The following is a 25,549-nucleotide window of genomic DNA, read 5'->3' on the forward strand; positions in this document are numbered from 1 at the left end:
AGGGGAGGAGCCGAATCGTGACGGCATAGCTGATCTAGAGGGCCCTGAGGTTGGCAGTGTGATGATGTGGGGCGGCATCAGCAGTCATGAAAAGACAGAGTTAGTTCCAGTGGAAGGTCGATTGACGGCGCAGCGATACGTCGACGAGGTGTTGGAACCGCACGTCATTCCGCATGCAGCAGCTATGGGAGACGACTTCATCTTCATGGATGACAATGCTAGACCTCATCGTGATCAACTTGTAGATCAGTTTGTTGAGGGAAATGGCATCGAACGTATGGAGTGGCCTTCAAGATCCCCTGACTGCAATCCAATAGAGAATCTTTTGGATATCATTAAGCGGAAAGCGAGCAAGAAGGTGAAAGAATACACTTCACTGCAAGAATTTCAGCGCATCTTGCAGAGAGCATGGGCCAACATTGAGCAGCGCCAAATACAAACTTTAGTTAACAGTATGAGGAAGAGATGCCGGCTGGTCATTGAAGCGGATGGTGGACATATGAATTATTAAATACTTCACTTTATGCTCATGAAAAGAAAGAGATAGAGAAATATGCAATAAACCATGCTTAAAAGCTCAGAATCATGAGTGATTGTTTGATTATTTGTGTTAAAGTCAATGCAAATCACTAAAGTGCAACTTTCTTTCCATGCATTTTGACGTAAAGTGCATTTTTTCACACCAATAATGATATCTGGTGGCAATGATATGCTATTCATGTTACGAGTCATAAGATTCCCTATCCATTCCAGTTTGAATTATGAAAATCGGTGAAATGAGATATATCCAAAAATGCTAGGGGGGACTTACTTTTTTTTTTTTGCTGAGTGTATATATATATTATACACACACACACACACACACACACACACACACATATATATATATATATATACATCATATAATACCGATTATCATAATATACATTGTACATGTAAATACAAGTACGTATGTATATACATGTATATGATCGCAGGTGAATTCTCGACTGATTGCTGTATATGATAAAAGTGCCGACAGAGATGTGGAAAATGGCCGAAAAGATGATGGACGTACCGACGACTAATAAAGCGTTAAAAACTATTGTGATTACATTAAAATTACATTTAAGTGAACATGCATAAACTGAAATACTTTGTACTTTACATTCGACCAGGACGCCTTGCCTTTGTACCAGATTCATCCTATATGCTTTTCAAAACCTTTCGTTACGCAAAATTTAGCAAAGAGTGCGGTTAATCTTTTATATATTTTTAATTCTTCTGTTTTGTCAATATTTATACCGATTGTCAATTTGAACAAAAATCTGTTAATGTTTCATTGTCAACTATCAAAAAAAAAATTGTCAAAGATTCACTTTACAAAAATAGACATGCACGGTCGTTTCTAAATAACTGGGAAACAAAATTCTTCATTACGGAAACGTCTATTAAAAAGAAGAAGAAAAAAAAAAAACCCAGACATCTAATCGCGTTGGGTTGGATAGAGAGGGTTGGGAATGACTTCCGTGATCAAATGACGCGTGGCGCTGTTCAGATGGAGAGTCTTCAAGCCAAATCTTCTTCCCACGGAACGATCAATTCTTTGTTAGGTCGATCGCTCTCTGCGACAACGCATTACCGACGGGACAAGAGAGTTGACCTTACATCGAACATCGCTCGGAGCTGCAAACGCCTTTTCCGCCGAGTGCAGCCCCATCGCTCTGATCATGGGACGGCGATCAAACTAAGGCATTGACTTCACTTGTAGTGTTGTCAGATAGTAATCTGTATCTTGAAGGGCCATTAGCATCTCCACTTCATATCAATCAGAGGCAGCGTGTATTGAAATGGGGCATCTGGAAGGGGATATACCATTAAAGAGAAACAGCACCTGCCAAACAAGGGGACGATCTTTAACCCCTACCGTCTCAGACACAGTTCTAACCAATGTCAAAGATTGAGCTCATTGAATAGTGATACTGAATTCATATCGTTTCTAATGCCGTTAATTGGTTTTAAGCTGGTTGGCTGTATGAAATCATATCAACATTACCTCCTTGGTGTCTGAGATCCAAAGAGCATAAGGATAATTTACTTTATTTCTCTGGTTCTCTATCAAGGATATCATGCTTTCCTTGGATACGACAGGTAACCTATCACTTCAGGTGAGCGACCACATTCATGCGCGAAATGTTGTAATTGGTATTCCTTTTGACGTCACTCTGTTGCAATAAACATTTCACAATATGATTTGCAAAGAACATCTTTGTAAAGTGTTGGTCGCCACTGTGACAGTAGGAACAATAATTTACCCCCATGTATAGTTTATTTTTTCCTCATGATTAATACGACCTTTCATTGTTTTATAGTCTATAAAAGAGTATGCATTAGTCAGTTTTATTATCTGTCGCTTCATCACTTCTGGCTTTTTGCATGCCCTTCGTTGCACTAAATGGACTTACCCCATTGTTTACTAAAACTGAGAGCACATGACTTTATGTTAAAAAAATGGGTATATTTTACTGTTAAATACCAACTTCAAGCGAATAGGTTTAAGGCATACAAGGGTTTCTTTTAGTATGGTACAATTGAAATAAAGTGATACGTGTACTTGACAGTTTACATTATTCATTCACAATTGACAAAAGTTGTGTTGCCATATCAGGCGTGCACGCTTCAAGAGATTAATCCGTTAGCGTGGGAGAGAGAGAGAGAGGGAGAGAGAGAGACAGACAGACAGACAGAAGGGGGAGGGGTGGAGAGAATCAGAGAGGTAAGAGGGCTGCGTGGAGCGGGAGAGAGAAAGATCTCGACCTCGATCTCTCTTGAAAAATGACATAAATTTGAATTAAAAAAAGATGGAATACATTTGTATTGGGAGAGATCGAGAGACGGTATCAGAGAACTAAATATAGATTAGATTGTGACAATCATCGTGATGACAGTAACAATGATAATAATGATAATAACAATGATAATGATAATGTTACTAATAATCACCATCCTCATCCTCATAATGATGATGATAATAATAATAATAATAATAATAATAATAATAATAATAATAATAATAATAATAATGATAATTATTATTATTATTATTATTATTATTATTATTATTATTATTATTATTATTATTATTATTATTATTATTATTATTATTATCGTCATCATCATTATCATTATTGTCATTATAATAATAATAATAATAATAATAATAATAATAATAATAATAATATATGACGTATATTACGCCAAATCCATTTTGTTGAGCGCTCATGGTGCATAAATACAGAGCAAAATTCAGACGAAAACAGAAGAGTCCTTACATGTTTTTTGAAGGAGTCACATGTCATAAGCGCTTTGATGTCGTCAGGACGGCTGTTCACAATGATGATAGTAATAAGTTGAAGATAATATAACACAGGTCAAGCTGCTGCATATCCATAATAGCATCCCATTTGCATTTCTTTCTTAGGTGTTAAAGCAGAAAAAGATAGAGGATGAAAGTTGATTAAGGGCTGAAAGTAAGGGTAGAGAGAAAGAGAGAGAGAGAGAGAGAGAGAGAGAGTTAAGACTTGAGAACTCCTTCCAATCTAAATAGATATCATTCTCACTAAAAAAAAAAGAGTAAAAGAGCGAAGATAAACATGAAGATGATTAGAGTACGACAGAACTAGAATAATCCACATGAAGAAAACCCATTAGAAGAAATGGAAAAAAAAAGGTACAAGAAAAAATTACTGTCTAATGGGGGATAAAGAAAGAAAGAATAGAGAATTTGTGAAAAGGGAGAGCAGGAGAAGTTGGAGGAGGGAAAACGTCCGTATGGTGTCACCACAAAGGCAGCCTCCCCCAAGAGTTCACGTCAATAACCTCGTCGCTAGGTTTGGAGCAGTGAAGGCAGACGCGTGCCCCGCTGCGGCCGCTCACTACGGAGTTTTTTTTTTTTTTTATGATCTGCAATCAGCATGACAAAAGCCCAAAAGAAATCGATGAAATTCGTGATGAGTCACCATGAGAACTGCTTTGTTGCATCGAGCTGCCATTTTGCAAATTTTAAGTGCCTGTATCTCTCTCGCTTCGATGGGCTTGGATGTATTTTTTTTTTCTTTGCCAATTTCAATTAAAGAGGGAAAGACCTGGTGAGGAGAAAAGAGTAAGAGCATTTCCACGGATATTGCTGAAGTTTTAGGTAGAGAGAGACTACTGCAAGCACTTTTCTTCTCATATTTACATATAGATAGGAAGGGAATGAATCATACATATTGATAGAGTAAAATGTATTTTTTTTTTTAAATCTATAGAATACCCTGACAGAGATGGCGGCTGAAGTAACCATTTTTTTTTTACATTAATGTCCATCACAGAAATATCTTACTGTTTGCAGAAACAGAAAAAAAAAAAGGATGCTGCCATAGTTTTTGTTGGGAGTAACGAAATGCTACAAAATGCATTTCATCTATAGTTGTGAATTGTATACTACGCAGTGTTATCCTAGGTAAGCAATCAAAAGATGGGGTCAGCAGTTTGGATGTGCATGGTGCTGTTGAACTGAATGGTAAGCATTTAAAGCCGACGGACGTAATGGGTTCTTCTTATCTGCTGGAGTAACACCCTGAGGTACAGACAAACGTAACGATTATCTCAGTTGCGCAAGAATACAAAGTGAAGTGTTATGAAAAAAAAAAGTTTATTTGCGCAAGTTGAACGATCGTGTTGGTACAAAAGTTGTCAACTATTATATACTGGCCCAGATAACAAGCATCCTAAAAATACTTTTTATAAATGCTCCCCCCCCCCACCCATTATCTAGGATCATCTCTTCAAAACATTCTGCCTTTGACTCAGAATGACATTCTCGTTCCTTATGTTACACCAGAACATAAAGGTGACGACAGAGGAGACGTCAATAACTACAGGCCAATTTCAGTACTTTCGTTCATAATGAAAAAAAAAAATGCAGGTCTTTCAGGACATGTGCGGTCTGTGGTGCCACTTTTATAACCGATAATAGTAATTTACCTCCATAACTTGCATAATGTATACGACTAGAAGTAAAAGAATGACTCAGTGGTATATCATAGCGCCACGAAAGCCAATGGAATTGAAAGAGTACTGAATGATGCATTTAAAATGTATAAACAACTGGATGCGCCATAATGGTTTGAGCCTGAACTCCCATCAAGACACAATTTATGGCATTTGGTACCGCATAGAGGCTGTCTTTGAAAGTCGATGAACATGGGTGTATCGAGTGAAGTAAAACATAGATATCGGGCACATGATTCGACCCTATGCTTAATTTGAAAGAGCAAGTAGACTACACTTGTGGTAAAATAGCACAAGTACTGCATGGCCCTTTTGAGTAGATTGAAAGGATTTCTCTCATTACACAGTGTCAAGGTTCTTGCAAATGCCTTCGTGTTACCTCTCTTTGATTATGGTAGTGTGGCCGGTCATGTTGTAACAAAACAGATATACTCTGGTGAAGCTACGCAAAAGAAATGACAAGGATTGTGTGATAGGAATAGGATAGGAGTAGGATCCTGTACTTCCACTAAATGTGTATTAGCAAGGTAAAAATTGACCGCTTTTGACGATACTGTCGATAGAAATTACTCTGATGTAAATAAGTCTACAAATCTATGTATAATGATCAAGCTAACATTTAAACTTTTTATCAAATCAAACCAAGACTCCTCCTATACAGAGCCATGTTCGCAAGTACAGATGGTCTTATAATTCAACTTGGGAATAATGTCTTTCATATATATAGGAGCAACAGAATGGAATAGTTTATCATATCAAGTAAAAAAGGTCCCTACCATTCAACTAAAAATTTTGGACAGCAAATACCGGCACTTCTAGAACTACAACATCAACGCAAGTAGCAAAACAAGTATAAAGGTTGTGCGCGGTGACACCATTGGTGAAGATATTGAACTGGTGTGCATCTCTGTTGTATCTCTATTGTGTATTTCCAACCGTAAACTTTGTGATGTGTTATTAACGTTTAACATTTGTGCTATTGTTAGATGTTTAAATTGTGATGGAGGACCTCAGAAACAATATACAACCACTGAAGGGGTTACTCTGTTTAAGTAAGACAAATACATAAATAAATAGATAAGTACTCTTTGCCATATAACCTCTTATATATCGCTGCTACTTGTACAGCTACCACAACGATTTTTTTCTAACACTATAATGTAGCTCTTTCCTTTTTTTCTATAGGTTTGCTGCTTCTTACTCTAAAAGTGCTTGCCGTATATGGCAAGAATTAAAACATCCATCGATGTTTTTTTTTTTCTTCTCCTTTCTCTGGTTCTTATAATTATTATTGGACCGGAAAACATAAATACCACCATTACGTCAGTTTGATTTTTATAATTCATACCAGCACTAGTAATAAAATTATATGGTTTTTGATATCACATTTTTTACACAAACACGTACACACTTCGCATTTCCTAATGTAGTGAAAAACGAAGCCAACATACAACCTAAATGAATATACAAAGGCTCTATAACTTGAAAGCATTCGAACGTTACCATCCATACAGTAAGGTTAGCCCAGATATTCTGCTGTGCTGTGTCTTCATGTTCCACTTATCTGGGAAAATAAGAAAATGCTGATTGATGGTTGATTGACTGATAATGATCAATTCAGTCACCCATTCATGGTATCCAGCAGATAAGTTCATAAGATTAAAAAAAGGATAGATTATGATACTGTAGACAAGTAATTAATATGATTTTACATCATTATATCCCTATATGCATATTGACACATAACTCAAATTAGTTTAGGCCTTAAATATGCAACCATGTATTTGCCATACTTTCTGCATACAATATATTCTACTATATTGTACAATATTTAAAATGTTATTCATACACATTCGAAAACGATAATTCAATGAATTTATATTTGGAAGAAATAAAAGTAAATCAAAGTGAGAGAAGCAACAGGATGGGGTCGAAGACAAAAGAAAATATGAACAGAAAAAAGGGGCTTCACTTCTAGGTTAAATACCAATACCATCCACGCTACACTCTCGACAGATGGCGTACTTTCTCTACGATCTTGGGCACATTCATGATCATTATAGAGCAAAGCGCCATTCGGTTCTAGAAAGTTTGTTTCACTTGGAAGCTTTAAGATGACTCTGAAATGATTGCGAATATTAACTGCAATATAAAATAATTTAAAAAATCCTTTTAATGTGTATATTGTAGATACAGTTTTGCGAGATCTTCTCGAGAAATTAGTGTTCGTTTCAAACTAGAAAAATAACAATTAACCATTGAGAGGTATTTATAAAGCATTGCCTTGTTGTGAACTGAGGTGATGCTTTCACTCTTAATATAATTATCTTGATGCAAATAATCATCTACGCTGTTGAAGAGTTTGGGGTCTTGGATAGCAATGGAGGACGGAAAACTCTGGACTCGTATCTGAAGACTGAATGCATCAGCAGAAATAACAGTTTTAGCGAACAAAACAAATTACAGAGAAAAGAGCAGAGATTTATTCCTTGGATATACTAAGTGCATACATTGATACAAGCTAAATTCGGAACCTTTGAGGAAATTTGAATATAGGGGCATGAGCTATATTTCTTAGCTACCTTTCATGTGATATTCAGTGATATCAGTAGGTCATGCTTCAGTGAGCATACATCATCCTGCATCACCCCGCATCACCCTGCATCACCTCCCATCATCCTGCACAACTGCTTGTATAAATTATGGGTTGCCAATTTCTTTCTTTTTTTTGTGTGTCACATAACATTTTTAGGGGTATTGGTATGGCTTGTTTGCACGTGATATCAAATTGATGCATTTCGATAAAGCATGTTAAAGAAAATGTTCTTTTTTAACCCAATAATCATATATAATTTTCATAAATCATTAAAGGGATTAACGTTTTGTAAGTATTCTTTATGTTGTTACCTATATATGTTCCCCCCCCCCAAAAAAAAAGTCATCTCAGAATGATTTTTTTTTTTGGACACTAATTATCTCGGCAACCATTAAACATAGGACATTCAGAATTCGCCTGTAAAAGCATCCTCAATATATCTATTGGGGACATACAACAAATCTGGTATAACTGATTTGTGGAGTTTAGGATCATTAATTCTTCGATGTTATGGTGACTGCCTTGGGGATTTTCCATGAAAATAGTGGATTTGCTAGAATAAAAGTGTTTAAAACTAAAAGATGTGACTCATTTTCATATTTAGCATCCTTCAATTATCAAAAATAGGTTGATTTTACATAATATTTTAACAAGATTTTACAAAATAGGTTGATTTTACACCTGAAGGTGTAATTCTAGTCCTAGTGTGATAGGATGGTATCAGAGGTCAGAGGGCTAGATTTTTATCAGCACTGGCATGGTTCACGCAATAAAAAAAAAGTTGTCGACTTTAAGCTCCAATTATTCAGATTTTTTAAATTCAACAATAAACTATCCTATTAATGCACAGACAAAAAATCAAGGAATACAAAAAAACTTTCTTAATTTTCACCCCCTTGAGACAGATAGGCGTACCCTGATTGTAAAACAACCCTTAACTTAAATTCAGCGGAATGTTAGTTGCGTAATTTAAGTTTCATAACACCAAGGCCCACCTAGCAAAACATGGATGGGGTGATCGTGCTTTCTCCGTTATGGGACCAAATTCTGTAATCAGTTGCCTATCAGATAAGGCAACTGCCATGTACAGAAACATTCAAATCCAAACTTAAAACGTATCTGTTCCTCTCACACTAAGGACTATAATTGGAATCTATAATGTTCAGAAGAATTGTATTCAATTTATCTGGTATGTGTTTGTTGAACATTGTTTGCCATTCTCTTCTCTGTTGTACAGTTTGAACTTATATTTCTATCTTTTCATTTTGTGAAGCGCGCGCCATGAGCACCGAAAGGTGCATGGACCTGTGCACTTTACAAGTATAGCCACTATTACTTTGGGTGTAAAGGACCTAGCTACTTATGTAGTTTATGTATTGTGTTGTAGTATCCAAAGTATGAAGAATTTCCACGGTGAACAATAAATCAGGGGCCTCAATCAATCAATCAATCAATCAATCAATCAATCAATCAATCAATCAATCAATCAATCAATCAATCAATCAATCAATCAATCAATCAATCAATCAATCAATCAATCAATCAAACAATCAAACAAACAAACAGTCAGTCAGTCAGTCAGTCAGTCAGTCAGTCAATCAATCAGTCAGTCAATCAATCATATTTATACTGTTGGAATTTTTTATTGTGTAGAATCTGCAACCTGCAAGCAATGTGGTCCCTGTATAAATCATTATCGTTGCTGTGTCCTCTTCAAATTGATCAAAGAGTAGAAGCTAGCGCTAGCTTCTAATACTCTTTGCCTTTGGTCTTGATCTTCAGAAATATATTGTGCTACTTTAGCTCAGTAGCAGCTTTCCAATTGACTCAGCTGCGCTCTGGCTGACCTAGGACGACCGACCTCGACACAAACAAACAGGCAAGTGTGCTCCATCATTGGCATTGCTCAATCTCGCTTTCATGACATTCGTGGAACAAATGAATGATCTTTAGCTACATACCTAGTGGCATGCGAAATGACAGGCTTTCTCGATATTTATTTCCATCTAGAATAGCCTATGTCTAGAATCTAACGTTAGCTGATAATTCTCGAATGAAGTGTTAAGTCCCATATACTAAACATTGTGTTGGTCGCGTCCTTGCGTCTAACGTTAGAAAAGATTCTTCAAATCTGCTACCATGGCTATAGAATATTCTGTGAATTAGATCCTACAGTGTAGAGTGTGCAATTAATAATATAAGGACATGATGTCTTAAAGACTAGAGTGTCATTAAGCTTCTTTGAACAGAAAAAAAAAAATGATTCTTTGAAATAACTGTCAGAAGTTGATCACTGTCAGTGTCAGTACAGTGTCAGTGATCGACAATGGATGCATTTCTTGTAAAAGAAGTAGGGCCTACAAAAGATTCACATATTCTGCAGAAACATAAAAATCTAGAGTCTAGTAGTTTTTTCTCAAACAGCAGCAGTCAATAATTGTAATGAGGTGAGAGATGTTCAAGTTGGCATAGGGCCAGGCCCAAGTGGAAGTTAACTAAAGTGGGAGGGCAATACAGTAACAAAGACTTTTGTCTTTCCACTCCAGGCCAGTACCAGGGCCCAACATTTACATGTATAACCGCAACAAGACAGGTGAATATCACAGCCACAGCACAAGCCACACTAAAAAAAAAAAAAAAAAAAAAAAAAAAAATTGAAAAAAAAAAGATTAAGGAAAAATGCTTCATCTTTGATAAAAAAAAAATTTCACTTTAGAATGTCTCGATTGCATTAATTTACTCGGATTTAAATACACTCCATATACATTGTAGTTTTTACCCTATAATCTAGTTAGCGTCTGGTAGTAGTAGAGAAATAAATGTTATTCTGAAATGATCCCTTAAGAGCCCAAGCTGTTCTTTATGGGACCCTGGTGGCAGGTTCCTGTAGTGTCAAGAATGTGTGTAAAGTTCTAGTAGTAGTAGTACTTTAAGATCTACAGGAATCTGGTATAACCAGGTTCAAAAAGCGTAGACAGGGTTGTCTGCATTTGTGGCGTAAATTAATGTTTATTTGTGTGGACTGTTATACTGACCAGAAAAATGACTTCAATCAAAACAAAAGATTACAGTTTCTTCTATCAATAGTTCTAGCTGTTCTTTTTCTGTTTCAAAACTGCATGTGTTTTTTATAATTTTCAATGCCTTTTTCAAGGTAGCCCCGGTACTAGAAGTGTGCCTAATTTGTTTTAAAACTGAAGATGTACATGTACATAGCAATTGAGGCTGAGCTCACTACACTAGATTTTGACTTTCGCTGACCCCATTTGGGTACCCTTTTGTGTATAAGTTTTAACAAGTTTTATTTGTGAGCCTGTGGTGCACCATCCATTTGTAATCTATACCTGATTGATATTTTCCATTGTTTGATGGCACATGCAGTTGTCCATGATAAGTGGATACCTGCTTGACTGCTTCCGTACAGGCAGATTTACCGTCCTGTCCGTTCTTTGTCGACAGGCAAAAAGAATCTAGTTTGGGGGCCTTGAAGACTCTCCGAGAACTGCCACTTCCTTATACCACCCCCCCCCCCCCCCACTGATTTTGCCATAACCTTCTAGTCTCTACCTTACCCTTGTTAGCTTATATGCATGGATGCATGTGTCCCCAACATTTGCCAAATATGTGTGCTTGTGTGCCTCTGTGCATCTCTAGGCGCATATTAGCACAGGTAGGGTTGTGTAAATATATAGTGTTATGGCAAAATTAGTGTGGGGTGCATACAAGGAATTATTTCCCAAAGATAGAGTACACTCCCGTAAAAGTGACCTCACTATGAAACATTGTACCTATTGTTTTAGATACCTACATACAAGGCCTACAATAAGGCTCATAACCACACCATGGTAACTACTCCGCCAACTTTCAAATAATAAGAGCACTGCTGCAGTGATCTCAATGTTCATCTGAAATTGTTCATTATATATGTTCTGAAACTTTTAAGCTTTCACTTTTTCAGGGGGCTGCTTTCAACCTTTCGCAGCATTCCATATACTGTACAGTACAATTGCAGGGCAAGAAAGTGGATGAGAAGCAGTACATCACATTAAACTTTAATGTTTGCACCCTTCAAAGTGATAACTTGTTACAACCAGTAGGTGCAAATTGCAAAAGGAATGTCCTTCTACAATCCCATTTCAATAAATTTTTGCATTACTGGTAAAATCTGAGTCAACAATGGAGCAAAGAAGTGACCTGTCTTCCCACCAGCAAAGGTCACCTAGTGGTTAGGATGGATGAAGATGTGAGGATGCTTTCGTGTCCTCATCCTCCTATGACAAAAAGGCAAGGTGAGTGATTCACATATTCTTGTATCCCTCCCTCACTCCCTCTTTCTCTCTCTCTCTCTGCCTGTCTGTCTCTCTTTAAAAATATGAAAATGTCTTTGTGAAAATTAAACCAACCTTGGGCTAGGTTCAATGTGCTTAAATACAAAGATGAACCCAACTTAAACAAATAGCTGTTTGATACCAAACTAGTTTTATCTACTGTTCAACTCTATCTAAAGTATATGTGTCCCCGCCGAACGAGTTCGAGCAGGGGACTATGAAACGGGCTCCGTATGTGTGTGTGTCCGTGTGTCCGTCTGTCCGTCCGTCCGTCTGTCTGTCTGTGCGTCCGTGTGTGATCAAAATGTTCAATTTGCTACTTCTCTGTCATTTATGAGCCAATTTTGATTCTGTTTGCTTTATATGATAGCACTACATGGGAGCTTTGAAACTTCTACACAGAATTTCAGTTGTGACCTTTGACCTTGACCTTTGACCTATATTGTACATTTTGCTTCAAAATGCTACTCCTTCGCCATTTCTAACCCGATTTTGATTCCGTTTGCTTTATGTGATGGCACTAGGTGAGGGCTTCAAAACTTCTACACAGAATTTTGACCTTTGACCTTGATTTTTGACCTATAATGTACATTGGCTACAAAATGCTACTCCTTCGCCATTTCTAACCCGATTTCGATTCCGTTTGCTTTATGTGATGGCACTAGGTGAGGGCTTCAAAACTTCTACACAGAATTTTGACCTTTGACTTCTTTGACCTTTGACCTTGATTTTTGACCTATATTGTACATTTTGCGACAAAATGCTACTCCTTCGCCATTTCTAACCCGATTTCAATTCCGTGTGCTTTATGTGATGTTACTAGGTGAGGGCTTCAAAACTTCTACACAGAATTTTGACCTTTGACTTCTTTGACCTTTGACCTTGATTTTTGACCTGCATGGTACATTTTGCTACAGAATGCTACTCCTTTGCCATTTCTAACACAATTTCATTTCCGTTTGCTTTATGTGATGGCACTACAGTCTGTAGGTGAGGGCTTCAAAACTTCTACACAGAATTTTGACCCTGGACTTCTTTGACCTTTGACCTCGATTTTTGACCTATATTGTACATTGGCTACAAAATGCTCCTCCTTTGCCATTTCTAACCCGATTTCGATTCCGTTTTCTTTATGTGATGGCACTAGGTGAGGGCTTCAAAACTTCTACACAGAATTTTGGCCTTTGACTTCTTTGACCTTTGACCTTGATTTTTGACCTATATTGTACATTGGCTACAAAATGCTACTCCTTCGCCATTTCTATCAAAACCCGATTTCGATTCCGTTTGCTTTTTGTGATGGCACTAGGTGAGGGCTTCAAAACTTCTACACAGAATTTTGACCTTTGACTTCTTTGACCTTTGACCTTGATTTTTTACCGATATTGTACATTTTGCTACTAAATGCTACTTCCGGCGGGGACACATTTTACGCACCGCGTAATTTCTACTTTTCCTTGTTTAGATATGTACATGTTGTACCATGTAACCAGGGCAAACATGTTAGGAGCATTTCGATAACATAATTCATTGCAAGTGTGACTTGTGATGGCTAATGCATGGACTGAGATTGTGAATTCAAACCAAGGGACAAAGAAGAAATCATCCTTGAGTGGGAAGCTTGTTAAAACACTGAGCAGTAGCCTATCTGAAAGGTGAAATACAGTTCTCATATGCCATGGGGAAAGTGTTGATATTTGCTCTGAAATGATCACACATATGGCAGGGCTCCACACTAACTTTTATTTTTGGTGGCCCAAAGGCCAACATCTGACCTTTATTGGTGGCCCAATCAGGCCACCAACTTCTTCATTTCTGAAATTTGGTGGCCCGACGTCCGTTTTTGGTGGCCCTGGGCCACCGGGCCACCGTTAGTGTCGAGCCCTGCATATGGCATGCATAAGAAAATTATGAAATAATGCTGAGGTTTTCTAACACAGTTTCATTTGGGTAATGATGGGAATTATGTGAAATTTTAGCCAAAAGGTATGCCAACAATATTGCAGTCTTAGAATATACTCGATCATGGTTGCTGTGTAATGTTCTATAATAGATTCTCAATTTAATCAACAAATTGGGCCAAAGCGGTAAGCATCCATCTTCTGCATGAGATTGAATTGCATACAGCTTGTTTGGAAGTGATATGATTGCTAGAGCATAATAGCTTATCATTTAACATTTTACCTACCAACTTCTGCACGGGGAGGGCTCTTCTGTCTGAAAGTTGTATGCTCAAATACGATCAAAATTATTTTGATGTTTTCATTTCAAAATACTGCAAAACAACTCATTATACTGGCAAATCATGTCAGCTAGACAAATTTGTTGGTACGTGTAGGCCCTTTCACTGAAGGCTGGCATGGTATAGGCAAGCATGGTGTCACTGGACACCATGGTATTACCGGACACGCACATTTTTGCATACTAATGACATTCTGTACGCGCGAGACTTCGTAGATTAGCCTCACAGAACTTTGTGTGGACCCAAATCGCAAAAAAAAAAAAAGCAACATAAAAATGTGAAAACAAAGAAATTCACATTTTACCTCAAATTTATAGTTGAGTGACCCACACCTCGAGTCATAGTTAATATTTATGCATGTTTGAATCACATTTTACGACTGAAATTCTATGAAATCCCACTCACATACAGGAAAAATACTGAAGATGCCAGTAGAACCAAAAGTTCACTGATGGCTATCGGAAATTTGTAGCTATCGTCCTCAAATGCGAATGATGCGGAATAGTTGTGCGCTAAGGGGCCCGCAACTTGTCACCCGCGCGTGCAGCTCCCATAGACAAAGCACGTAAACTAGAAGTAGAGTCTAACCAGTTGTCGATTTCTCACAAGGTTTTATTGCATGCAACTGTTCGAAATGTTCAAGGCAGACATTTTACCGTAAAATACGAAATTTGAACCTCATTTGCTGATTTTTTCTTTGTCATCCAATAGGTGAGAATGTGTACGGTGATTTGTGGGATAACTTGTGATTCTGGTACAAGGACTAGGTGCGAAAGATGTCGATTATTTCATTGCAAAAATCGTGTCTGGTAATACAATGCGATTTTGCACCACGCAAAAAGACAGCTTTTTTTAGAGGGGTATGTTTGAAGCATATTTTCTAAAAACTGGAGCGAACAATTGACATAAGTAGGCTGAATTCGTAATTTCCAGGAGTCTGTGAATAAGTGATGTTATTTTTAGCTGAAATTTCATACTCTGAATACGTAATTCAAAGCCACGAAAAAAAAGCGTCCGGTATTAAATTGGATGTCCCACCCTATATGTACCCAAGCAGTCCAATCATAAGGTACCTCCATACTGTAAGAGTGCATCATAGTATAATAATAATAAAAAAAAAAAGGATTAATCAGTGCATGAATGATAGAATACTGCTTGGATGACAAAGTTTCATATTTATGTAAAGGCTAGAACTATAGGACTTGGTTAGATTGTGAAAAGTCTTACTGAAAAGGCAATTATGTTGTGTTTCAAAACAGCTTTTAATGCATACTGTATAGTTTTCTTCTAATATCTTCTAGAGCATCAGGGCTGTGATGTGACTGAAATGGTTCTTTTTGTCCCCGCCGAACGAGTTCGAGCAGGGGACTATGAAACGAGCTCCGTACGTGTGTGTGTCCGTGTGTGTGTGTGTGTCCATGTGTATAATGTGTGTGTGTGTGTGTGTGTGTACAAATGTACGTCCGTGTGTGATCAAAATGTTCAATTTGCTACTTCTCTGTCATTTATGAGCCAATTTTGCTTCTGTTTGCTTTATATGACAGCACTACATGGGAGCTTTGAAACTTCTACACAGAATTTCAGTTGTGACCTTTGACCTTGACCTTTGACCTATATTGTACATTTTGCTACAAAATGCTACTCCTTCGCCATTTCTAACCCAATTTCGATTCCGTTTGCTTTATGTGATGGCACTAGGTAGGGCTTCAAAACTTCTACACAGAATTTTGACCTTTGACTTCTTTGACCTTTGACCTTGATTTTTTACTTATATTGTACATTTTGCTACAAAATGCTACTTCCGGCAGGGACATATATTATGCACCGCGTAATTTCTGCTTTTCCTTGTTTTTTGTTGTTGCAGTGTGCAGTGGAAATGAGGAACATGAAGACATCTCAACCAACACACTAAACAGAAGGACTGCTGATATTTGCCAACCTGACCAGTCAAGACACATTTCTCAACCTGGATACAATTCAAAAGAGTAGTCTGTGAGTGAGAGTGACCTACAACTTGAATCACTTGCTTGGATGTCAGAAATGGATTGTTCTTGACCTGATTTTAGCAAGGAGGGCTGCAGAAACTGTTGCCATGTAGATGGAGGAACCTCCTCTGACCAGTCTGAGATTGACCATGAAAGAAATTACTATAAGTTGTCTTCAAATGTTAACTCAACTGAGAAACACAAAATGGCTCTACCAACATTTGTATATGGTATCTGTAAAGCAGCACATTTCAAACAAAATAGAATTGTAAGTGACAAAACTGGTAGCAATTCTCATGCAGGTGCATTGGAAAGGTTCAACATTGAGAACCTAAGAGTTGTTGTGCCCTCAACATCAAAAGCTGATGACAGTACAAGGATCAGACCTCTCCAGCCACAAATGGCCACACAAATTTATTCCTGTGGTGGCAGCCAACCCTCTTGTGAAACACTGCAGTCCTACAATCATGAGAATGAACTGCCAATAAACAAAGAAAGCAAGACCAATGAACCTCAGCTGCTCGAAATCCAAGAGGAGCCATGGGATTTGACCAAATCTAGTAAGTGTTTTGGTTTATCCACTGATGGTGCGGAGAAGAACACAGACATGGATGGGAAAGATGCTGCATTAGAAGATAATGCAGATGACAGTGACGAAATCGATAACCACAGTGAGTACTCTGTCAAAAGAAAGAGTTGCCAGGATATCCATTGTCACATATGATTGTGTGTTTTACTCATTTACTGTAAAACATGATATATTCGCGGCATGAATTTTTCGTAAATTGGAGCAGACAGCCTTTTTTGCGGCATGAAAATTTCACGAACTGCCACTGGCATTCTATGCATACCGTGCAGACAAGAACTTTCGCGTGCATTTAAATTTTGTGAATCTTGGCGCTCGCGATATTTGTGAAATTAAAATGCATGCGAACATTCCTCGTTTTACAGTAATTGGCTTTGCTTGCATTCACAAAGACAGAGAGTACTGCAACAATACTTGAACAAAATTAATGCCTCTTACAGTATATGTGTGCTGTTAATTTTTCTGCTTGATTAAATATATTGAAAGAAAAATATTCCAATAGGTACCAAATAATTATTGATTGCTAAGCTTCAATTATTGTACGTATGTGGTAGAACATACATAAAATTCTTGCAAAATCCCACAGTTGTTGGAGTTTGTATAACCTTTTGTCTTGTACTTAGCTGTCCAGTATTTACATTCATGTGTATGCACCTGAGAGAATTTAGGGTCAGGAAAAAAAAAGAAAAAAAAGAAACCAAGACAAGACCACAACAGTGTAGTTTCTCATCTGGATTTTTGGAGAGAGGTGATGTGGGATGTCCTTTCGGTTTGATATGTTACTAATTTTGAGCTGAGGCTGCTGCATACATGGGCAACTGCAACCTATAGCGCAAGGTGCTAGCGTAGTTTTGCAATGCCTCATTTAATGATTTATGAACATGTACAAATTAACTCCAAAGATTTCTACAACCTAAAATACGTGCATCTCATCTCCAAAGTCAAGAAAATGTTGAATACATACCATTAATTTTGGCATTTTCTACACATTTCAGAATGATTTCACAGTGCCTATGTGGGCATGTACGTATTGTACTGATGGCTGCACTAATGTGTACGTGTACACATGAACGTAAATCATGACAGACTACTGACTGCTTGAGTACAGGGTAGTGCAAGGCTTCAATTCAAGAGATTGAGTTATTCCGTAATGTTTAAAAGCATCTTAATATGTTTCCTACTGGACTTTGGAGACTCAAATGCAAGTGTTTTTCAGTTCTGAAATTAGGGTGAGTTTGTATGTGTTTGAAAATCATTCGCGGTGTGAAACAGCACTCGCATCCTAGTGCAATAGCAGCATACAAGTACAACCTTTGAAGCCAAGCCAGGCACATGATAAATGCATTTATACGTTAATATACAAGTGTAATTGAGTTGCCTGTGTGCAGAGACTTGTCCATTCACAACATACACATGTTCTGATGTTCTCAGCAGCATGCCATCCAAAGCAACAATACTTATTACATTGTACTTACATAGTGATTGGTTTGTGGGATTCTTTGCCAGTGGTATGACGATGAATACATGCACTAGACTATATCAGAGATTTGAACATCGCAATTGGTAGGTGAATTTCCATAATAGATATCAAAAGAGTTGATGTGGCAACTCAAAAAAGATGCAAATGGGGATGCAAAACATGAATTTTCAATATGTTCATGGTCACTGTGAAAAATATTAGAGTGGGGGTATTAATCACCTTCAGTGATAGTTCTAGTTTAAGGATGTTCCTCAGTTGTGTTTGTGCGCATCCTAGCTGCGCAGGTTGGCAGTGACGTAACAAAGAACATAGAAGCGCACGCACGAGTGATGATCTGGTGTTTGCAGCTGAGCTAGCTGAGCTGAGCAGCTGCTGGTAGATCGAGCTAGAGTGTGGTACGTAACGGATACCCGACAGCTCCCCACCGCGGCTGCGCTGGGCGGCCTCGCTCGGCTCGTGTGCTGACTGTACGCGTTACAATCTGTACATACTACGCAAAGTTCAGCGGTCCGAGCCGCATGTACATGGTCATGGTAGCACAACCATGATCGACGGAATCGGGAAGCTTGGAAGTGGAACTGAACTGTTTCCATTTTCAATCCATAGATCTGTTTTGTGACATGCAGTTCATTATCTGTTCATCAACATGGTCAAGTCGAGTGCTAAGGTACCTAGGGCCTATAGGCCCTAATCGGGGACTATTAGTCTACTAGACTAGGTGTTAAAAACAACAACAACGACAAAACAAGCATATGACACACATTTCATCCTCGGGTCTAGCAACTGAAACAATCTGAGTATCTCTGTTAAAATCTAGATTAGATCTGAACTTGTCATTACTAATACAAAATATTGTTTGTTTGTTTTTTTATTTTTGGTTACAAAATATAAGGTCACGAAAGTATGTAATAACAAACATGTATTTATCACATTCACCATTCAGATATTAATTTTTTGTTACCAAATCTGGTGTAACAAAAGGAGAATCAAAGAATTTTTTCGGGGGGGGGGGGTACTCAAGGTACATCTCCATAGTTCACAACACGCACTTTACCAACCACTGCAACAACCAACACATGTAATCTACAATCAACGGCATTATTAAGATTTGTTTTTCCTTTGGAGGACCGTCAGACTAATGCCAAAACTCCCATTTCCTTATATTTGTCCTTCTTCCTCCATTATCACTTTCTGCACATGGTTACAGCAAGTGGGAAGAACAAACAAACAAGCATGTCAATGTGGAGTTTTCCACGCTTGCGTCCACATGATATCATTATGGCTGTGTATGGGAAATAATTTCAAAAACGCACATGGACCTTCCTTTCTGAATATTTTTCCACCATATCACTGCAATTGTGACAGGTTTTTTTTTTTGGGGGGGGGGGGGAGGGGGGGGGGGTTGGAAAAAAAAAAGGAAATGGGGTTTTGAGTGAACGGCATGAAATTCATGCATCCTAGCAGGGTATATCCCTGCATTGGTTCCTGATCAGATTTGGGGGGTCTTACGATGATTTCTGTAGCAAGGAGGCTCTGCTAGCACAAAAGCGAGCACATGAACCCCCCATTTTTACAGTTGTTCTCCATTAAGTAACCCTTCTTCTACAATTTGATAAAGTTTTGTAAAAATGACATGGGTTTTGAATGTACAGCATTACATTCATGAACCCCACCTAATCAGGGCACCAACGATAGGTTTATAACCAGATTTGGGGGTCCTAGGATGGTTTCTATCATATGGGGGTGCTGCCAGCACAAAAACTAGCACATGAACCCCCACTTTTTATTGTTTTTCTGGAATAAGTAAGCCTTCTTCTACAATTTGGTCAAGTTTTGTGAAAATGACATGGGTTTTGAATGTACAGCATAAGTTTTATGAACCCACCCTCTCAGGGCATCCCTGCATAGGTTCCTTACCAGATTTTGGGGACTTACGATGATAATATGTTGCATGGGGGCGCTGCTAGCACAAAAAACGAGCACATGAACCCCCACTTTTTATTGTTTTTCTGGAATTAGTAAGCCTTCTTCTACAATTTGGTGAAGTTTCGTGAAAATGACATGGGTTTTGAATATACAGCGTGAGATTTATGATCGCACCCTGCGAGGGCATCCCTGCATAGGTTCCTGATCAGATTTTGGGGACTTACGATGATATATGTCACATGGGGGCGCTGCTAGCACAAAAACTAGCACATGAACCCCCACTTTTTATTGTTCTTCTTCTACAATTTGGTCAAGTTTCGTGAAAATGACATGGGCTTTGAATGTACAGCATAAGTTTTATGAACCTTGTCCTTTAGCTCACCCCTAACAGGAAACGTCAATGAGAAGGATTTGAGAGATTTCGGTGTTTTCTGCCATGTGAGGGCGCTGTTTGCTCAAGAATGAGAGTGTAAACCCTAACTTTAAAACCTTTTCCTCGTTTTGGGTACCCTTTTCTGCAATTCTTACAAATTTGGAGAAAATAACATGGATTTTGAAAGAATTTTGGGGATTTACAGCTGTAAGTTTGTCAGTGCAGATTTTGTTGCCAATCATGGTCTTTATCCTGTAATGCTTTCATTTTGGTACAGGACGGCAGATTAGTCATATTCTTCAAAGTCCTGTAGAAGAAAAACAAGCACATGAACCTATGGTTTTATTTACATATTTTGGCTTCGGATGGGTCAAAGTTATGGTATGGAAAGTTTGAAGAAAACGACATGGACTTCGTTTTAACTGAGGAACATCCTTAACTCCTTCCCATGTGCCATGGTAGAAACCCCCCATGTGCCACATTATTCTGAGACACCAGCGTAGTGATGCATTGAGAAAACATTCTATATAACTTTTATAGATTTATGTTAAATAGTAGAGGAAGTGAGCAAATTTGTTGAGAAAATGCCAAGCTTTGCATCATTGTAGATTCTATGACAAATCTATAATTGCTTTTCTTTCAAATGCCCAGTAGCTACATTACCGTAAATATATGACTTTTGCACACAAAGCAGTGACAAAAACTTGGAATTTGCACACAGATCCAGTATGAAACGCTGCTTGTTAGTCAATCACCATATAAAATGCAAGCTATAGACGACAGGAACGGAATCACAAGAAACGCTTTCATTGTACTGTGGCATTTGGCGATTTATCAATCGGTTTGGGCGGGTTTGTGCGTTTGAGCGGAATATACGAAGTTGGCACACTGCCGACTGAATCGGAGGTGTGAACGTAGCACATTAAGAGTTAAGTAAAGAATATTGAAGCAGGTCATGATAGCAACAGTAGTAGTGGCCTTATTCAGTGGAATAGGGGCAACAAGTTGGGTAGATGGGGCAAGTCTGAAAATTAACACTTTCATCGATTGCAAAAATAGGCCTGCATGATTGATATTTGAAAAAACTATCCTTGAGAGTTGGTAATACAACCTGATTCAACTTAAATGTATATATTTGGGCCCAGAAGCAGGGCCAAAAGCGATGCATTAAATGTCCAAGAAGGGGAAAATTTGTAATTTATTGCAGTCTGTATATGAACCATTCATCATTTTTTTCTCTTCCTTTCATTATGTGAAATGCCTACAGAGTGTGGTGAATCAGATGACAGCCAGCAAACGATGAAGACAGGGTTTTTAAGCATCCCTGGTCTCATCCAAAGGAGACGGACGCCCATGATAAAACACTACCACGTGAAACAAAACCCGTCATGTAGAGAAGAGATTCACAGTGAGGACTTCTTCCTCTGTGAAACAGGTGGTGTCCAAATCTCTACCTCCCATGTGCCCACAGAGATTGTACAACAAGAGGAAGAGATTGTTTTACTGTCACAACCGGGTTGTATTAGCGACCAGTCGGCTTTGCTCACAGAGCCGGAAGACCTTGATGATCAAGACAAACCATTTAAGTGTGGTGTATGCGGCAAGGGTTTTTCTCGACTGCAGGGACGTACGGCCCACATGAAGACGCACAGTGAGGAGAGACCCTTCCAGTGCGAGCGTTGCCATCAGAAGTTTCGTGTCAAACAGAACCTGATCACCCACGTGCGGACACACACGGGTGAGAAGCCCCACACATGTGAGGTGTGCGGTCGTGGGTTTGGCCAGCAGTCAACGTTGGTGAGGCATCTGCGGAGTCACACGGGGGAGCGTCCCTACACCTGTAAGTATTGCAGCAGGAAGTTTAGCCAACGCCACGTGATGGTCAACCATTTGCGGATCCACACGGGAGAAAAGCCGTATACATGTGAGGAGTGTGGCAAAGGATTCAAGGAGCAGCACAACCTTGTCAGGCACTTCAGGACTCACACAGGGGAAAAACCATATGTCTGCTTGGAGTGTGGCAACAAGTTCACTCAGAAAAATCACCTCATGCGACATGGCAAGGTTCATATCCCTAAGAAACACACAATATAATTGCACACTTCTTTCTGGAAAAGGAGCTGATGACTTTGAAGACTTTTATAGAAAAAAAAAAGAACTATCCTGATAGAAAGAAAGAAAGTTGTAAAACATTGAGTTATTAAAGGTTACAATGTTGGGGAAATATTTCATGTAAGGTAATCATATTTATTCTGTACTAAATTTTTGTCTATGATCTCAAAATGTCGAGTTTGTCAGTTGTCAAAAAATTCTTTTTACAAAGCCATGTTTCAGATGTTTGGGATTGGGTATGAGACTTTTGGTGTTTACTTTGTCCATCGCAGATTATGCTATAAATTAAGCATGACTATACTTATGTCCCCCAAAACCCAACTTTCTGGTCCATCTTACAGGTGCGTCTAATGCAAGGTTAGTGTGCCCTGTCCTCTTCTTCCAACTCCTTCCTAATGCGTAATACGTTTCCATTGTGCTGATTCTCTCCATATCTGGAGGTGAAGGGGCACATAATAGCCCATTAGGTCATATGTCATGAACATGCCAGTCTTCCCATTTAACTCTTCACAAGAGAAATATATACAGGGCTTGTGCATGGAGCATATTAAATTATTTTTATTGTCATTACCAAAACTAACAACGACAAAACAACAACAGACATTGTGCGAACATGAATGTTTGACTGCTGCTGTGTTTTAGCACAGTCTACAAAAGGAAGATTGTTCAATTTTGTTATATTAAAAATCAAAGTGATTTTTTTTCCCCTTATACATATAGCATTACCTTTATCAAGGAGGTTCAAGAGAATGGAGTCACAACTGTCTTATTTTCTTTGTACCCATGTTTGATGCCACCACTCTAAAATATTTGAAGCATGTGCCAAACTGGATCTGCTGTGCAGATACGAAGACAATTGACTCTTGTCTCATTGCATAATCACCAGCCACTTTCTATAAAGGGAGATATATCTTTGTGATAGTAATTACTTTTTGCCATCCCTACTTGTAAAAGATAGGTGATATAAGCTGTGTTCAGACGGAGGCAGTTTTGGTCGGAGTAACTTCGGAGGAAGGGTTGCAGGAGGCTTGGTCGGAGTAACTTCAGAGGATAGGTCGGAGTAGTGCCCGTCTGAACAAGGTCGTGGTAACCTCCTCCGATCGGAGGAACTTACCACGACCTCTTCCTCCGAACGAGATACTCCTAAGTTTTCTCAGGATTATCTCGCTACCACGACTAGCCAGTCGGAGTAAATTGCCCGTGCGGACAAGCCCTCGGAGTATCTATGAACTTACATACCTTACGACCTAGGTAAAACTTCTTGGGTCAAATCGCAATGTTGACATTTTGCGAGTTCACGTGCCCGTGTAGTGTAATTTTAACCTAGTCGATCGCGGATCGCGACAAAGAAGCTAGCGCTCATGCAGAAATTTCCATCAACAAGAATTGGAGAAGACAAATGCAACTGGTAAAAAAACAATCGCATGATCGACGTGCGCGGCGCTACCACTTCCGGAAGTTACACCGACCCTCGCACATAAATTGGTCGGAGTTTCTTCCCACGACCGTCGTTTGGACACAAGGGTCATGGTAAGATATGCATTAATTTAAATTTTAATTGCCGTGCCATAAATTTTTACTCCGACTAGAAATACGTCTGAACATGGCTGTAGAAATGTTAAAGACATGGGGATGCATAAATATAAATTGAGAAAAAAAAATTAATGATGAAATAAAAATGAAAAATGAAAAAAAAGATATTTGAGTTGGCATTCCAGGGCACTAATCTGTTATATCTATTGATAAAGAATTATATGTGAAGATTATTCCATATCAGTTTCATTTGTCAGAATTATGTTAAAAAGTGATAAACCAACTTTCCAGGAGGGTACAGTTTTAAACACTTTCACATGATTCAGTTCTGATTTGCGCTTTTCCATATATTTCTAGATGGAATTAATTTTTGTTTTATATGCTTTATCATTAAATGAGATTTCATTTCATTTGATAAATGAGCAAGCAAAATATAGCTGATATTCGAAATGAACCCTTAGCTTGCTCAGCAAGACAGAGGCATCAAACGTTGATCATCAAAGGCGCGAATGCACCTGTGGAATTCTTTTGTACATCAATAGAAAACTGACAACTGTTTGAATAATCAAAGCCAGTAGGAACTCCATCTCTTAAACCTGCTTGCCTTCATATACATGGTATATGCAGAGTGGAGTCCAAGTTGACTTTGCTAACATTTCTTGAAAACGACCATGTAACTGCTGCCATGAAGACACCAAAAATAAAAGCAAAATGCTGATGTGTGCTGATTCATGACCAACATGTTTCCTTGTGTGCTTCACTCTTTGATCTGGACATTTGCTGTTTTGCCGTGTTCCCCAAACAACATTAAAGGTACTAGCCCACATTTGCAAACCCACGAAAATCAAAACTGCATAAAACAGGTCCAATATGACTTCAAGTACAAGTTATTACAGTAACATACCTCACCTGTCGCTCTTTGTCTATACCATTCGATAAAAGAGAGAAAATCATCGTTTTAAAATCAATTTTCAAACCAGGTCAACCCGACCCAAAATCGAATTACGAGCGTGGGCTATAGCTACGTACATTGTACATGTAATACGTACGTGGACCGGAGCTAGCGAGCGTTATACGCATGCATACGGATTACGGTGCATTTTCATTTATTTTTATGAAAGTAATGGACTAATTGGAACGAAATTTTGCACAAGTGTTACTGCAATCATACCCAAACTCCATGCTAACTATGAGACCAATTGCTGCTGGTTTACAAATGTGGGCTAATACCTTTAATGTACTTGAACCTCCCCATGGTAGACAGTAGTGGTTATGTAATCCTCGGAATTATGATGGTATATTTGTTGTTGTTGTTGTTTTTTTTTCTAATGGGGAAGGGGGGGGGGGGGAGGGT

The 25,549-nt window shown here is 38.4% G+C and overlaps 1 protein-coding gene across 1 annotated transcript; it reads left to right on the plus strand.

Moving 5' to 3' along the window:
- Window positions 1–11,202: 11,202 nt before the first annotated feature.
- LOC140228625 (uncharacterized) lies at window positions 11,203–25,396 on the plus strand. Its single transcript, XM_072308871.1, has 3 exons — window positions 11,203–11,919; window positions 16,065–16,856; window positions 21,818–25,396. Exons 2-3 carry the CDS (start codon window positions 16,391–16,393, stop codon window positions 22,642–22,644), a joined length of 1,293 nt encoding a protein of 430 aa, XP_072164972.1. The 5' UTR covers window positions 11,203–11,919; window positions 16,065–16,390; the 3' UTR covers window positions 22,645–25,396.
- The last annotated feature ends 153 nt before the right edge of the window (window positions 25,397–25,549 follow it).

The sequence above is a fragment of the Diadema setosum genome, chromosome 5 (genome assembly GCF_964275005.1).
Source record: "Diadema setosum chromosome 5, eeDiaSeto1, whole genome shotgun sequence".
Taxonomy (NCBI): domain Eukaryota; kingdom Metazoa; phylum Echinodermata; class Echinoidea; order Diadematoida; family Diadematidae; genus Diadema; species Diadema setosum.